At 43.4% G+C, this 18,132-nt stretch overlaps 1 protein-coding gene across 1 annotated transcript in view; it reads left to right on the forward strand.

Annotated features, from left to right (window-relative positions):
* Positions 1-18,132, forward strand: part of EIF2D (eukaryotic translation initiation factor 2D) — a 115,471-nt gene that overhangs the window by 5,200 nt on the left and 92,139 nt on the right. Inside the window, exons 2-6 of the mRNA XM_077481165.1 lie at positions 4,209-4,399; positions 6,299-6,382; positions 12,353-12,443; positions 13,369-13,476; positions 14,053-14,306. Of these exons, the coding sequence (XP_077337291.1) occupies positions 4,209-4,399; positions 6,299-6,382; positions 12,353-12,443; positions 13,369-13,476; positions 14,053-14,306 (728 nt within the window). The remainder of the gene's footprint in view (positions 1-4,208; positions 4,400-6,298; positions 6,383-12,352; positions 12,444-13,368; positions 13,477-14,052; positions 14,307-18,132) is intronic.

Genomic DNA, 18,132 nt, shown 5'->3' on the forward strand with positions numbered 1-18,132 from the left:
ACTGAAGTGATGACATCAGTGCCAGTCTCTTCACGGTGGTGGTACGCATATACAGTATCTCACAAAAGTGAGTACACCCCTCACATTTTTATAAATATTTTATTATATTTTTTAATGTGACAACACTGAAGAAATGACACTTTGCTACAATGTAAAGTAGTGAGTGTACAGCTCGTATAACGGTGTAAATTTTCTGTCCCCTCAAAATAACTCAACACACAGCCATTAATGTCTAAACCGCTGACAACAAAAGTGTACTACCCCTAATTGAAAATGTCCAAATTGGGCCCAATTAGCCATTTTCCCTCCCCGGTGTCATGTGACTCAGTGTTACAAGGTCTCAGGTGTGAATGGGGAGCAGGTGTGTTAAATTTGGTGTTATCGCTCTCATTCTCTCATACTGGTCACTGGAAGTTCAACATGGCACCTCATGGCAAAGAACTCTCTGAGAATCTAAAAAAATGAATTGTCGCTCTACATAAAGATGGCCTAGGCCAGTGATGGCAAACCTTGGCACTCCAGATATTTTAGAACTACATTTCCCATGATGCTCATGCACACTGCAGTGTAGTTGAGCATCATGGGAAATGTAGTTCCAAAACATCTGGGGTGCCAAGGTTCGCCATCACTGGCCTAGGCTATAAGAAGATTGCCAAGACCCTGAAACTAAGCTGCAGCATGGTGGCCAATACCATACAGTGGTTTATCAGGACAGATTCCACTCAGAACAGGCCTCGCCATGGTCGACCAAAGAAGTGCACGTGCTCGGCATCATATCCAGAGGTTGTCTTTGGGAAATAGATGTATGAGTGCTGCCAGCATTGCTGCAGAGGTTGAAGGGGTGGGCAGGTCAGCCTGTCAGTGCTCAGACCATACGCCGCACACTGCATCAAATTGGTCTGCATGGCTGTCATCCCAGAAGGAAGCCTCTTCTAAAGATGATGCACAAGAAAGCCTGCAAACAGTTTTCTGAAGACAAGCAGACTAAGGACATGGATTACTGGAACCATGTACTGTGGTCTCATGATACCAAGATAAACTTATTTGGTTCAGATGGTGTCCTCCATGTATGGTGGCAACCAGGTGAGGAGTACAAAGACAAGTGTGTCTTGCCTACAGTCAAGCATGGTGGGGGGAGTGTCATGGTCTGGGGCTGCATGAGTGCTGCCAGCATTGGGGAGCTACAGTTCATTGAGGGAACCATGAATGCCAACATGTACTGTGACATGCTGAAGCAGAGCATGATCCTCTCCCTTCGGTGACTCGACTGCAGGGCAGTATTCCAACATGATAACGATTCAAAACACACCTCCAAGATGACCACTGCCTTACTAAAGAAGCTGAGGGTAAAGGTGATGGACTGTGGGGCAAACTAGGGCTGAAACGATTAATCGATATTATCGATAATAATCGATAATGAAAATCGTTGTCAACGATTTTCATTATCGATTAGTTGGTCCGCACCATGTGATCCGTGGAGCGGGCCGTGGCCTTAGGAAAGACCGCGGCTTCGGCCTAGCTTCGGAGCTGGCGGCCATCTTGGTACACCCGGCGGCGGCGAGCTGCGCGCTGACGTCACCCCTAGCGCGGCGTTCAGCCTGTCAGCCCAAGTGAATGAATTCTGGAGGAGTTCTTCTGTCCCCGCACATCCCCGTGGCTGGACTACCGGTAGGTTCTCCCTGCTGTCTGTCAGCGTTATTGTACAGTGCAGGATGAGTTCCTCAGTCCTCACATTGCTGGGGTCTGTGTATGGGGGGAGGGGGATTACTCTAACATTAACCCTTTTCATACAGCCTGCCTTGTCAAGTAGCAGATTGAATAAAGTTCAGCCCTCAGAGACTTCACATCTTCCCTCCAACTTTCCTAAAAAGTCCTGACTTCTTCTGTCCCCGCACATCCCCGTCCTCTTCTTCTGTCCCCGCACATCCCCGTCCTCTTCTTCTGTCCCCGCACATCCCCCGTCCTCTTCCTCTGTCCCCGCACATCCCCCGTCCTCTTCCTCTGCCCCCGCACATCCCCCGTCCTCTTCCTCTGCCCCCGCACATCCCCCGTCCTCTTCCTCTGCCCCCGCACATCCCCCGTCCTCTTCCTCTGCCCCCGCACATCCCCGCTTTCCAGCGCTGCTGTGATTGGAGGTTGGGCTCTGCACATGCGTGCATCCATCTTCCGGCTTCGGGGTGCCCTTCGCTCCATTTGGAGGAGTCGGCCGAGTCACGTGTGGCGGGTCCGGACTGAGACTCCGCCCCACACCACCCCGGCACACCGAGGAGGAGCCGCTGTCACCATGAAGGGGTGAGAAAACCCGAGACACCGGAGGGGGGGAGGGGAGCACTGAGAGGAGGTGGGGCAGTGACACCATGTGAGAGGGGAGGAATGTGTCATCTATACTGGGGGGGGGACACGTGTGTGTGTGTGTGTGTGCGCGCGCGCGTGCGTATATATATTTCCCCCCTTCTTTTTTTTTTTTTTCTATCCGATTAATCGATTAATCGAAAAAAATTATTGGCCGATTAATCGATTATGAAAATAATCGTTAGTTGCAGCCCTAGGGCAAACGGAAGGTGGTGGAGTGCAAAGTCTCAGTGGCAACCTGTGATGATCTGGTGAACTCCATGCCCAAGAGAGTTAAGGCAGTGCTGGAAAATAATGGTGGCCACACAAAATATTGACACTTTGGGCCCAATTTGGAGATTTTCACTTAGGGGTGTACTCACTTTTGTTGCCAGCGGTTTAGACATTAATGGCTGTGGGTTGAGTTATTTTGAGGGGACAGCAAATTTACACTGTTATACAAGCTGTACACTCACCACTTTACATTGTAGCAAAATGTAATTTCTTCAGTGTTGTCACATGAAAAGATATATCAAAATATTTACAAAAATGTAACTGTGCTCCTGGCACAGAGGTGGCTCCCTCCCCTCCCTTAACTAATTTTCATACTTTCTTTTTTTCGGGTAATGAGCATCTTTATTTGACAGTATCTTGCTCCTGCTTCCTCAATCCTTGTCTAAGCAAGAATAAGGTCAGCTTGGCCCTCCCCAGCCTGTAACCTTTCTGGGACACCTCGCACATCCAAGGAGGATGCGTCACTTGTTCTCGCACATGCATAGTGGGATGCCAGCCTCAAAAGATCAGTAAGACATGGCCAGCTCCCACATCCAAGACGAGTGCTCTGCTGATCTGTAGCCTGGAAAAAAATCAGTTCCAGGGAAGACAGAGCTTTACTCCATGAGCTGGGAAGTGTTTGTTAGTATTTGTTGTTGCTGACTTTTAATAACACAAGCAAAATTCCTCTTGAATTTAGAAGAAAAGAATATCTTGTAGTGGAAAACAATTAATCTTGGGGACCGTTTCTAATTGAATGTAAGTACATATGGAACGGTACCATTTTGTAATCTGTGAAGCCATCATCTTCATTTACAGAATGCTGCTATGATATGCCAGTGTACCCAGAAGATGAGTCGAATAAGTGCACTGTCACTTACTGTGCAGGAAAAATTCCCATAATGAAATAGTGGTTCTCAATAGACCTTATTCCAACTGAGAGTGTGGGCATGTGTGATTATAAGCAGGTAATTTGTAGTTCTCAGTGGGGATCGGTGTGACAGACCAGGAGGCTCCTGGTTTATCGAACAAATGATGCAGTCTATATAGAAATGTCAGACCGGGAGTCTGAGACTCCTGAATCCCTCCACTACAGCAAGTTGCTACTCAGATATGTCACCACTCACTAACAAAGGAACAAAATTGAGGAAGTTACAATACTTGTGGCTACGAAAACAGCAGGTATTGCGGCCAATCTTATGAAACAGATATCGAGAAGGAGGCCTTATGCTGGAATCAAGATATTGAGTAAAGGTAATAAAGGAACTACTGATTTATATAGCATATAAATTGTGTGTAGCGTTCAGCTTTAAAGCTTCCTCTGACTGGCTGAGGCGGAGACTGTGATATCATCTGCCAATCTCAGCCAAATCTCCGCCTCAGCCAGTCAGAGGAAGCTTTATATTCATTCATAGAATCTAAAATCTCTATTGAATGTCTGAGCAGCCAATGGGAGAGCATGCCCCACTGTTCTTTCTGTAGAAATTCTTAGTACACAAATTGTATACTCAATGTTGGTCTCTTGCATTATGTGTAAAGAAAGTTAAACTAAGCAAGGCAAGAAGAATCTGTGTTTCATTTCTTCATATTTTTTCATTTAATAGGAAAAAGTTGAGAGGAGACATTAGCTCCACGTTTCCTTCACTGACTACTGAAAAGCTTGCTGAACTAATGCCACCCAAAGAAGACCTGACCATTGCCAAAGTATTTGTCCACAAAGGAGATGCAGTGTCGATCTATGTCCACAACAGGAATCCTATCATATTTGAACTGGCAAGAAATTTCTACCCAACAGGTTTGATTTTGTATACACTAGACAATTCTAACTGTCAAACTTGCTAAATTTTGCATGATCCTGAATAAACATGGAAATGGCCATCGGCATTTTACAGAGAATATAGGTTTTGCTTTACCATCACATATGAAAAACTACAACAGGGATGAATGAACTTAAACCAGGTACAAACAAACTCTCAAGAGCAAAATAAGAAAAGGTAAGGAAGAGGAAAACAGGTAGTGGGGAAGAGAGGGACAAGCACAGTGGAAACCTCTGCATGGGGACATAGGGGTGACAAGTATTGGTACCAGATGTCCTTACATTTAGATTGTAACTTGTTAAAAAATGCTTGACAACCTGTCATTAACCATGATCCAATTGATCTTACTCTAAAAGCAGTAGTAAGGTCTGCATTTGTTACCTTGCAACTACAGGTAAGCTAATAATCTTCTAAACATGCACTGTTTAGGAGATATTCACATGTTTTTCAGCCATGACATCACTGGCGCACGCACACTGCGCTCTGAATTAAGGGCACACTGAATGTGCCATCAATCCAGAGGGCTGTGCTGCATCTGTGACTCATGTGCACGAGTAACCTCATCGCGACTGCCATTTAAACAGTCAGAGTCCGCAACCTGGAAGAATAAACTGTTGAAGATGGAAGCCTTGACAGTAGTGACAGCACGCCGCTGAACAGATATGCTTTAGACCCCTTTCACACTGGGTCGTTTTGCAGGCGCTGTTGCACTAAAAATAGTGCCTGCTAACCGACCTGAAGCAGCCGCTGCTGTCTCTCCAATGTGAAAGCCTGAGGGCTTTCACACTGGAGCAGAGTGGGCTAGCAGGACGGTAAAAAAAAAAAGTCCTGCTAGCAGAATCTTTGGAGATTGAAATCAGTGGGGCAGCACGGCTATACCACTGGCAAATCGCTGCAGCAGCGCGTTGCAGTGTTTTTAACTCTTTCACAGCCACTAGCGGGGGGGCGGGTTCAAAACCCCCCGCTAGCAGGTGAATACCGCCACTAAAACGACTGGCGTTAAAAATAGCGTAGTTTTACTGCTGACGCCGCTCCGCCCCAGTGTGAAAGGGGCCTTACAGTTAGAGCTCTCATAATGTGCTAGTATGTAATGCATGATGCCATGTGTGTGTATATATATGTATATATATATATATATATATATATATATATATATATATATATATATATATATATATATATATATATATATATATATATATATATATATATATATATATATATATATATATATATATATATATATATATATTTTAGGACTTTGCAACCGCTTTAACTAATTCTAAGGGGATCGCATACTAGAATTCATATTTTGTCAGTTGTGAAGAGCATTAAAACTTTGCTCATCTTTTTTGTATGTGAGCCACCAGCACTGCATTGTAACTGCAGCCAGAACTGTGTTGATGATAATCATATTGTATGAATAAATATTTAATTTCTCATGCCTTTTTATATTTTTCCTTTCTGTTCCTTCAAAACTAGCAGCCCAGCAAAAAATGATTGTGTCAAGGGTTTGAACGAATAATAACAATCGCATGTGTGCTTGTTCAGTTACATCAACACTTTGTTTAAATAAAATAAAAAAATTTTCATTGCACAATTATGTCAACTTAGTGATACTTTTATAATTCAATTGACATACTTTTACAAGCTATGTCCATTTCATGAAACATGCAGTCTAAAGAAACAAAGCAGCAATATGCTATACATTTATTATTATTATTTTTTTTTTTTACAAGGTCATCAGCTAAGTCTATCCACTTGTTCTGCCAGTTGAGAAAAAAAAAAAAATTATAATATATTGCATATATTTTATATTGTTAATTTATAACGTATATAAAAGTTTGTAATCATGCTTGACTTTGTGTTCAAAACAGTTTACACTTTATGGCGCCATCCAGATCTTCTACCAGTGTTCACCACCTGGCCACCTGTATTTGAAAGAATGTCTGGCGGTGCAGGTAACTTTTTTTTATTTTTTTGTGTAAGGTTCCAAAAGGATGTTTCAAACAGAATTGTAGAACTGTCATTGAGCAAATTTAGTTTTTATATAGTAAACCCTGGAGATAAACCCTCCTGTTCTAATCTTTAATTTTTGAGTGTCAGGTTTAACCAAAGGTCATGTGGGCGTCAAACACCTTTGGCCACTCCATGTGTCTTCAGCTCAGATAAGTGACCACTGTACTGAGTATTGGGTAGGTATTTTCAATGTGGCACCTGGTGGAGCTAAGCTGAGGCATTTTACTTCAGTCATGGGCTTGCTTGTGAGTTTCATCAGTGTTTTTGAAAGTGTCAGTTGCCAGCAACCTATTACTTTGTAAAACTACCTTGGTTGTCAGCTCCTACCTTACAGCAGTAGAGGTGGGGTTGGAGGGGTGGGTCATGGATGGACGAAGTTTTTACCTAAATGAAATGGCATCTGCTCAAGGTACACATCCTAATGACGGTAAGTTATGTATATGGTTTTATTTTTTTTATTATGGCTGCACTTAGGCTGGCCACACATTGGTTGAATTTTGAAAAAAAAATTTCTTTCAAAAATCGGAAATTTTGTGTCACAGACCTGGTCGCCGCTGGCTATAATGGTGTCATCAAGCCGAACATGCCCAGACCTTATTAGATTTGTTGGGGCAACCCCTGTTCACATTTGTAGCCTTATACAAGGGTACACTGGCGTTTTTCAGACCCTTCCAGAATTGGACAGAAAGAGGGGGGTGGGTGCTTCCAATTCATTGTGATGGCTTTACAAGCGTAAACCAGTAAAAGATTAATGCGTATTCTCCTGGCCATGGTCACTGATAGTTGTTCAACCAATGTTGGCAAACAATATCTTGGGTCACATGGTATATGTATCTTGATTACACATTTAATCACTTGAAGGACCTCTTGCCAGTATTGTTGTATTGCTGGACAGCTCCAAAAAATATGGAAAAACTCTTTTGGCTGGTGCGTGCATCACCAACACAGTGGGTAATATGCCACAGACATCCTCTGGAGCCTGTGAGGTGTATCGTATGCTCTGTGCAAAATTTTATATTGAACCATCTTATCCCTGACTGAGACCAGGGGGTCATCCTCCTCTAGTCCTGGGTTGTCCTCCCATTTCCTGTGGAGGGAGGACAACTCAAGACTAGCAACCATGAGTAGGTAGCCATAAAGTTGAGATGTGGGCTTCCTCAAGTCCTTCACTTGGAGGGTAGATTCCAATTCTGAGTACGATAAAGTTACCAGTTGACTCAGCTTCACTCATTTTCCACACCTGTATGGTGATGCACATGGAAGGAGTGAGGTGGTGTGGGGACTTTTCCCCCTAAATAACAGCCCCTGTAAAGCCTCCAGAGATTTGACAATTGCTGCCTCCAGCACTGTAGCAGAATTGGTTAGATCAGGCTTAAGCCACCAATGGGCAGTCACCAGCTGGGTATCCAGGAAATATTTATAACAAATGGGAAGAGCCTATCAAAGTCATATATTTGTATCTGGGTGGTTTTGATCCGCAGATAAAGGACATGAAAGTTGTTTAATGGAGTTTTTTTGAAAGCCACTGAGGAGAGTTTTTAAAAATATACGTGGATTTGGGGAGGACCTTCATTTTTAAGAGGTTTATTCGTCCAATTAGTGAAAGAGGTAGGTTGCTCCATGCCTTCAGTGACAGTCTAGTCTTAACCCCAGCCATCACAGGATCCAGGTTAAGTTTAACAATGTCCCTACTATGTCTGAATATCACAATTCCTAAATAGGTAAATTGGTCAACCCACTGCAGCAAGGGTGGGGGAGGGTGAGGATCTAGCCTCCTCGTCTACTGGAAACAGCTGGGAATTGTGCCAATTCACCCGTAAACCCTTGAAGGCTGAGAAGATGTTCATAATGCTAGGGGCACCCTGCAGGGTGGCTCCAGTGTCTTTCAAGAGGAGCAGTAAATTATCGGCATAGAGCCACCCCACTCGAAGGCCGGGAATCTCGGGTGAAATTCTGAGTGCTTCAGCAATGGGTTCAATGGCCAGGGCGAAGAGGGCCGGTGAGAGAAGGCATCCCTTTCTGGTGCCCCTCTGCAGGGGAAAGGGGACAGACAGCAAGCCATTAAGCTGTATGCTTGCTAAGGGGCCGGTGTGGAGTGTACGTACCCAATCAATAAATTTTAATGGGAATCCCATCCTCCTCATCACCTCCCCATAGATACGTCTATTCTACTGTATCAAATGCCTTTTCCATGTCTAGGGTGTCAATCGTTCTAGTACCTCAATTTGTGTGTGTGTGGGGGGGGCATGGGTATTGGAGAATAGTCTGCGTATGTTAATATCTAAGGACCTACCAGGCATAAAGCCCATTTGATCTGGGTCTACAAGGAATTTTATAACTTTTAGTCTGGTGGAAACAACTTGGTAAGGATCTTTGGTTTACAAATGAGAAGTGCAATTGGTCTGTAGGACGTGCACAGCTTGGGATTCTTATTGGGCTTAGGTATTATAATATGGGCTTCCTTCATGGAGGAAAGTAAAGTGCCTGCTAGTAAACAGGATTTAAACAATTCGGCCAGTCTTGGGGAAAGCAATTCATTGTGGGCTCTACAAAATTCCATGGGCAAGCCATCAGGGCCCGGGGCCTTACCCGCCGGGAAAGACTGTATGGCAGTTGTGATTTCTTCTGGGGTGATGTCTGTGACTAGAAGATTCCTCTCAGAATCCAAAGTGTCCAAAACTGAGGTCATGGGTGCAGGGTCAAAAGCATCCAGCAAGGAGGAAGTGTACATTGTAGTGTAGAATCGAGTGAATTCAGTCAGGATGTCATCCCGTGAGACAGCTGTTACTCTATCTGCTCTGAGGATCTCGGAGACAGCTGCAAGAGGTCTATTTTGTTGTGCTAGTAGTGCCAGTAATCTGCTGTTTTTATCCCCATACTCAAAATACTCCTGGCTTCCAGACTGTATGCCAAGTCTAGTGACTTCAGAGACATAAAGGTGCAATTCCCTCCTAAGTGAGGAGAGATGATCAAAACTTGCAGCAGTGGGTGATGCGGAGTACTGACCTAAGGCCCTATCAACCTGGTGTTGCAGTGAACAGACCATATCACAGTGTTCAGCTTTAACCACAGCCACAGCAGAGATGTAATGTCCCCTACTGTGAGCCTTGAACGCATCCCAAGTCACCTTTGGGGAGGCTGACTCTGCATTGATTACCCAATATTCCTGCATTTGAAGGGGAATTCGGTCATCAACCGACTCATGGTCAATCCAATGGGGTTGTAACCTCCAAAGGGCTGGACTTTGGGATCCTAATTGTCCATTTCAGCGTATTATTATGATCTGAAAGGCCAGAGGGAAGATAACATGCCTTTTGGATCTCGCTGAGAAGGGCTGTGTTTGCAAATGCCAGGTCTATCCATGATGAGGTCTTAAAGGTGGTAGAGAAACAGGAGTAAGTTCTATCTTGGGGATGTATCCATCTCCATACCTAAGTAAAGTCTGTGGAATGTGCCCAGGTGCCCAGATCTGCATTTGCGTTAGTTTGAGGTAAGGGCCTATCCAACTTTCATGATAGGATGGCATTGAAGTCACCCATTAACAGAGTTTGGGCGGGTCAATGTGGAGCCAACCTCTCATATAATTAGTACAGGGACCGCCCATGTCTAAGAGGGGTCAGGTAAACATTGACAATAATGTTTCCTGTTGTATATGGTCAACACCAACATAACATATTTCCCAAACAGGTCTAGATTGACATCATGAATTATACACAGTATTTGTTTACTGATCAGGATAGACACCCCGCAGGAGTATGTGGAGTAGGTCGCGTGAAATGCTTTTGTACCCACGTCTTTTTAAGAGCCATTACTCTGCCTTCCATTAAGTGGGTCTCTTGTAGCAATACTATGTGGGGATTGTGTATTTTCAAATATTGAAACAGCAGCGACCGCTTGTACTTGGAATTGAGCCCCCAGACATTCCATGACAAGATAGTCAAGGACTCTTTACCAGAATTGGTCATCGTGGAATATCAGGTTGGCAGAGGACCAGGATGAGGCCAGCAAGCCACTCTGCATTAAGGTTATCATAGAAAAGAGCATTGTCTGTGAGTCTTTAGATTAAAACAACAGTATATACATATAGATCCTTAAAACATATACTCTCCTCTCCCCCGGAAAAATAACTCCCTACCTTGACATCATAAAAAGAAAACACAACGGCCAAAAACAGGGGCCAAAAAGAAAAACCAATGCAGGGTTTGTTCCCATAGCTTGTTAACAAGGTGAAAACTTCAGTTCCCTGGAACCCCAAAAAGCCTTGCACAGTGGGCTGGTACAAGTGAAGCACACCCCAAGGAAACTTCTAACAGTACCTGTGTGAGTTCCAGCCGCAAGGTGGGGAGGGAAAACTGGGGTCAACTTCAACAGTGTGCCGTGTAGATGAGGTGCTCTGGTTCTGGAGCATGCGGTCAATGGCAGGATGCCAGCTTCCATGAATGGCTGCAACAGGCAGAATTGTAATCCAGTGGGGAGATCTTGAAGGGGATCAGTGGGAATCAAGCCAAGAAACAGCTGTAAAAGTAGCGGGTAGAATTGCCATCCACCACCCTAACCTTGCTGGGGTACAGGAGGCTGTATTTCAGGCCGTTCTCCTGGAGGCGCTTGCAGATCTCCGTGAAGGAGCAACAATGTTGCTGCACTTGAGGTGAATAGTCGGGGTACAGGGAGATCTTGGAGTTTTCAAATGAGAGCTCCGTGGCGTTTCTGGCGGCTACCAGCAATCTATTCCCATCCCGGTAGTTTAGGAGCTTAATCAGGAAGTGTCCAGGTGGAGCTCTAGGAATTGATGGGGTAGTGGGGACCCTATGGGCTTGCTCCACTACAAATGTGGGTGGGAGATCCGTGAGGCCTAGTTGTGAGGAACCCCTCAGCAAATTCAGCAGGTTTGGTGTCCTTGGCCCATTCAGGGAGCCCCACCACCCACAGATTATAATGTCAGTCTGTTCTCCATGTCCAAGGTCTTTTCATGCAAGGATTGTACCTGTTTTTGGGGGATTCACAGTTCCCTGGAGTCCATGTGCACCGTGTGTTCCATCCGAGAGATATGGGATTCCGCTTCAGATATCCAGGACCAAAATTTGCCCATATCGGGCCTGATTAGACTCACCTCCGTGGTTACCATTTCGATCTTGGCTGTAAGTGTCTGTCTCCTTCAGTGGGGTGATAGCAGCCATCAAGTCCGCCATTTTCTTTTCTTTTCTTTTCTCTTACCCGGAGCCATCTAGGAGATCAGCAGTAGCGGAAAATCGGAGAGGCACCTTTCGGACACCCGTATATGAGCTTAGAGGTGCCAACCACGATGGCAGGATGAATAAAAGGATTATGTAGAAGCTACTGCACGTCTGCCTTGCTTCACATCCGAACACACAACCCAAAGTATTGTCAGATCTTGCCACACATGGAGCATTCAGAATTCCTAATTGCGAATATAATAGCTAAAGTTCTTAGCTTTACTGTGCTCTAAGATTAGGTTCTTTACAAAAAAAACACACAATATCTGATATATAGCCAGCAGTGTCAATATGTGGATTAAAACTTGTAGCAAAGAATTCGAAAGGTATGTCTGTCCCATCATACTTGCTTCAGGTTCATTCCCGTCTAAGTGCAGTTACTGAACATACAGTGGAATGAATCTTTGTGGGTGCCAGAAAGGCCAAACTTAATCTGTTTGCAAACCCACAGCAGTGCTCCAGACCGGCTCCTTTACCGCGTCCACGGACTGACAACGTTCTTGCTCAAAGAAGCTCGTCTTTGCTCTTCAATGAACAAAATAAATGACTAGGAGCCACCACCTCTGTAAATGAGATATATATATTTTGCTATTTTTTTTTTTTATATATATTTTTATTTGTGTTATTTTCAAGCTTTTGAGTCTTGAGTAATTGATATGTATATTTCTTTTCTTTCAGATTTGATGCTACCTGGTATTTTGATGTCCTCTTTTGGTTTACCTGAGGTACAGCAGGGCACCCTATGTGCAATCACCTTAGTGGGAAACAGGTACACAGTATACAATATGTAATCGGGTAGAATAGATCATATTTTTTTATTCTTGGACATGTTGCTATACTTTTTTTTTTTTTTTTTTTTTGTAATTGGCATACTACTTGCTTTACTTTTATTTTTTTTAAATTTTATTTTTATTCACCATAAAGGGTAACTAGAAGCGTACAGTAAGCATTGAGTACATAGATATATAAAAAGAGATACCGGCGCACAGATATATTGTGTTGATTGGGTCTGCTGCAGTCAAAATAACCCCTTTTTAGATGGATTATTTATATATGAAATATATGGACTGCGCCAACCTTACAAGGACATTTAATTATATTCTTCGCCACTATTTTGAATTAGCATGCTTTAATTCAAAATAGTCCACATCACAATTAGTGCGGACTGGTTGGTTGGATTGAGAACAGTCTTTTAAAGACCATTTAAGAGAAATAAGGAGGGTGAATTTCCGTAGTGGGGACAAACACAAAGCCAAAACATACAATGAGCTTTATAACTGCCTCAATCTAGCCAATACAAAAAAAAACTCCAAAAGTTATGAAACAAAAAAAAGTTACGGCTGTACATACTTTCATTTGTGGGAAAGTAGTCCATACAGTAAAACATGTTTTGTTTATGTGATGTGAAAGTAATTCATGAAGTTGCTGTTAGAGTGTAAGAGCATATTCACACCATATGTGTAAGCTGTGTTGGGCAACATTGAGTAACGCAGGCTCCAGCCTAAAAGATATTAGAATTCTAGAAGAATCTTTATAGAATTCTCACAGTTAAAATGACTAATGTAGTTGTGCTGTATGGTACAGTTAAAAAGAATTTTAATATCCTCAGTAAATAACAGGACTTCAAATAAGTTTTTTTTATTTTGTTCTAATTAAAAATAGATGTAGAGTAATCATGTTTTATTCTTCTACAGGGCCCCTGTGGCAATAGGTGTGGCTACTATGTCTACAAAAGACATGCTGGCTTCAGGAATGAAGGGCAAAGGTTTCAACATTTTGCACACCTATAAAGATCAGCTTTGGTAAATAGGTTATTTTTATCTTTTACCGTGAGTAATAACTGATTAAATTAGATAAATACAATTCTTTCTCGTGTTATGAGGAATCTCTAATAGGCACTCTGCCTACTCTTTTGTTGTTTGTTGTTTGTTGTTATTGTGGTGTGAACAGAAATGTAGGAAAATTATCTCATACTTGATCTATTTTGTAATGTGAATGTATAGCCTTAATTGGTCAAGCCAATATTTAGAATAAGGTAGAGGAGTTCTAGAAAAGGTAACATGAGAGATCTCTTCACCTCTGTTCCCATTTGCTAGTCATATAATGTATAGTTATACTATTTGGCACTAGATCGTTGTAAAAGTTATTTTGTCATCTTTTGTTCTTGATATTTATAGTGGGGAGTTTCTAATGGAAATAATTTAAGGCCCTCCACATATATTACTAATTTAGCCATAATTTACAGATGCAGGTGCGAAGCTATACAATGACCTAAAAATAAATCAGCTTTTTTTACTTACGCGTTTTTATCTACAAAGTTAATTGTCTAGTGCTAGGCCATTCATTCTACTATTTCTGACATTTAAATGTTGTGTCAGGGCTTATGGTGACGAGTCATGTCCTCCTAACATTCCACCAGAGGAGATCGAGGTTGCACCATCTGCCAACCTGGAGGAAGGTTATTTAGACTCTGAAAGCCCAGCTTATATCACAGAGTTGGAAAATCTGCACCTGGAGGAAGTTTCAGCAACAGTCCAGCAGGAAAGTGGAGAAATAAAATTGAGTACTGAGACATTCCAGGAAGAGAAAGCAGAAATACCCTATGTGGAGAACTGCAATACCTCCTTACAAGGTTGTAATATTTCTGTTTATTTAAACCGCTGAATGGACAATACATATACTATTTATTGTAGAACATGCTTTTGACAAAACAGTATTTAATTGATAAAGCATATACATTATGTGTTTAATTTCAGATTTTAGCCATTATTTAGAAATCTTGTTTACATGCCAGGGTTAGTACAGCTCCTGCTGTATTTATGTGCCACTCAGATGTGAGTGCTACAGCACAGCGATCTCTTCTCCACCTCTCCCTATTCCCGGACATTCACAAAATTAGGCCTAGGGCAGTTTTGTGATTGGCTGGGAGAAGAAGGCAGACCTCAGCGCTGTGGGACTTTGAGAATTGCAACGGTTAATTGCAAGTGGTCTGGAAGTACTGCAGAATCTACTAATCCCAATAACACATTTGCCAGTTGCAGAAAACCTGTGGGACAGAAGGCTATTGTTGTGCCAATCAAATTGTATAACTCTTTTAATCCTAGAAAGTTTGTTGCACCTGTATTTGGGTTTTAAAGCATAACTACAATTACAAAATTTGTGTTTGATAAACTGCTCCACAAATATTGTGTGACATAAAAATTTGAAACGGTCAACATTTTAAGTATTTTTCCATAAAACAAATAATGTTGATTTTTACATGTATGTGAGACATATGAGAATGAATTCAGCTACAAGTGGTTAAAGCTGTAGTAAATCGCACAAAAAAAAAAAAAGAACAAAATGGGCCTTGGACAGTTTAAGTCATAATGTGTTAGTATGCATTGCATATTTTTACATTTTTTTTTTATTTTGATCACTTTTATTCCTATTACAAGGAATGTAAACATCCCTTGTAATAGGAATCTATTGTGACAGGTCCTCTTTATGGAGAGGTGCCGGGTCAATAAGACCCCACATCTCTCCTCCAGGCTGGAAAGCATGAGAATGAGAAAAAAAAATTCACCGATCTCATGCGGACAGCCGTGATCGCGGCTTTGTTTACATCCGGAACCCGGGCGGGATGTCATAACGTCGCGCCTGGGCCTCCGACAGTCATAGAGATGACTGGTGACCATCTGGTCACTGGAAATCTCTATTGCCGTCATCCGGCGCCGGCTGATTTTTCTCCGGGCCCCTGACATGACATGACATGACATATATTTTTCTTTATTATACATCATGGACACAGAGCCATAGTATTTAAGTATATGGGTATATAGGTACCTTCAGGTGATGGACACTGGCACACCCAAGACAAGAAGTTCACTCCCTATAGAACCCCCCCTCCTCCCAGGAGCACCTCCGTTTTTTCGCCAGTGTCTAAGGTATTGGTCATGAGTGAAGATGTGCTCTGAAGACCTCCGCTGGAGGAATCTCTATTGGATTTAAACAGCCTCCACAGACCAGATCCATCCAAAGTGTCACTGAGGCCAAGGTGGATGGTACCCAGGCCTCGTATAAGCAGATCAAGGTTTTGCCTGTAACGCATCTCCTTGGAGGGCTGGACCCTGGGACACAGTGCCTTGATCATGCTCACATTACCTATAGTTTTTCCTGGTGGGGTGCTATACAGGTCCAAGGGAAGGGAACCCCGATGACACGGGACCCGGTCCTTGAAGGTTTGCTAAACATAGCCCACTGTGATGGGTGAAGTTTGGATCTGTCCGTCATCAGCATTATCCTGCAGTGAGGATAAGGTATGGGAAGAAGGCTAGGAACTGTAAAAATTCCACCTATAGTTTTTCTTCCTTGAGTAAAATGTTGTCATGCCTTAAGTTCTCCACTAGAGGCAATAAATGCACATAACTTTTGTACGTTGCCTCTCAGTTCAGCTCTGCGTCAAGCAACATGTGTGTGGTCTCGTTCATGCAGCATTGTTCAGGGGGGATTCCGATCCAGGAATAAGTTTGCCATTGGCTGCATTTTTTTCCCCCCTGAGGGGAACTAAGGGGCTGGGAGATACAACAGCAGTTTGTACTCTCCAATTCCCCCCCCCCCCCCCTTTTCTCAGGGGTGTGGCGGATTTCCCTATATTGTATTTTTATGCTGCCTCGATCCGACCTCCCCACCCCTGCTGACTGACAGACCCGAATGCCGCCAGCACACGCATGGGAACTGCTTGAAATTTTAAAATGGGGGGGAGGGGCTTAAACATGGTGCCATGTGCATGGGGACACTGAGCCCAAAATACAAACTCTCCTCACCTAGTAGCTGAAGAGTACAGCTGCTGATCAGGCCTTCCCAATTAGAGGAAATACATTTTTACTCAGCACCAGGCTGAACTTTTAGTGGCATTGTATAGTTAGACTATTGCTCAGCAAGTAGTGCATTTACTTAGTGTCTCTGCTTTTTGTGCTTAGGACTATGCCTCCCAAAAAGGCCAGTGCAAACCCCTCAAAAAAGGTACCTAAAGCATCACCCCAAAGGAATAGGAAGTGTGGTGCATCCCCAGCGGGGTGTCAGGGTGAGCAGCGCTCTTTGAACCCTGGTGTGTTTGTGTCCTGTCCTTTGCTGTGTGGTACATCCCCTTCCCCCACCTCAGACCCTTTATTGAGGGAGCAGTGGGTAGAGGATGAGGTATTACCCTCAGGGTATCAGGAGGTAAGGCAATCCAATGACTCCTCTTCTGAGGGGAATCAACGGTAGATGAACCCTTTTTAGCCTCGCAATCTGAAAAGTTGCTGGTACAGTCTCTTACAGAAATGGTTCTTGCTGCTTTCAAACTGCCCCAAATAGAGTCAGCTGAAAGTTCAGTTTTCTTCTTTGGGTTCCTTAAAACCTCCACAGACTTTGCATGCGTTTCCCATCCATGCATTACTGAAACAGCTTATTTATGTTGAATGGGATCATCTGGATAAGCATTTTCTCCCTCCAAAAAGGTTTTCAGTACTTTATCCTATGGAGGAGAAATTCAACGAAAGATGGAATGTACCAGCGGTTGATACTGCCATATCAAGTGTGTATAAAAGTGTAACTTGTCCAGTAGACAATGCTCAAATGCTTAAGGATCCAACCGATAAAAGATTGGAATTCCTGTTGAAATCCTCTTTTTCTTTGGCAGGTGCAGTTGCTCACCCTGCAGTCGCTGCAATAGGCATCTGTCAATCCCTGAAGGACCTGTACAACAGGCCTGGGACTTGGCCAAACTGCCAAGAGCATTATGTTTTGCCATCAAGGATTCTATCCACCAGGCGTCTCGCCTTGCGCTTGTGCTGGTGCACATGCGAAGGATCCTGTGGTTAAAAAAATGGTCAGCTGAAGCACCATGTAAAAGGCTCCTGACTGGTTTTCCTTTTCATGGGGATTGGCTATTTTGGTGATGATTTGGACAAATACATCCAAAAGATTTCAGATGGGACAAGTACTTTTTCCAGTCAAAAGAAGGAGTAAACGCCCTGGCTCTTTCTCCAGCGCCAGGGGCATCGGCTTCTAGGCAGTTGCAAAGGACTCCTCCGTCAGAGTCTAGTGGAAAACCTCAGAGTCAGACCCAGGCACAAAAGAAGTCCTGGGGGCAGAAACTTGCAATACAGAATTCTAAAGCCTCATTATGAAGGGGCGCCCCTGCTCGCCAGGGTGGAGGGGGAAGACTTCTACAGGTCATCTCCACGATAACTCTAGGGTACAAACTGGAATTTCAGGAATTTTCACTGCCTCTTTTTTTGAGTTCAAACGTTCCCAAAGATCCAGAGAAAAGGCAGTCTGTTTCGGGCATTAGACCGATTACTGGCTCAAGGGGTGATCATGTAAATCCCCACAGAAGAGCAAGGTTTTGGGTTCTATTCAAACCTCTTTACGGTACCAAAACCGAATGGAGATGTCAGACCCATTCTAGATCTAAAGACTCTAAATCAGTTCCT

Source organism: Lithobates pipiens, unplaced genomic scaffold, assembly GCF_037356315.1.
Source record: "Lithobates pipiens isolate NorthernLeopardFrog02 unplaced genomic scaffold, aLitPip1_a1.2 Scaffold_16, whole genome shotgun sequence".
NCBI classification, from domain to species: domain Eukaryota; kingdom Metazoa; phylum Chordata; class Amphibia; order Anura; family Ranidae; genus Lithobates; species Lithobates pipiens.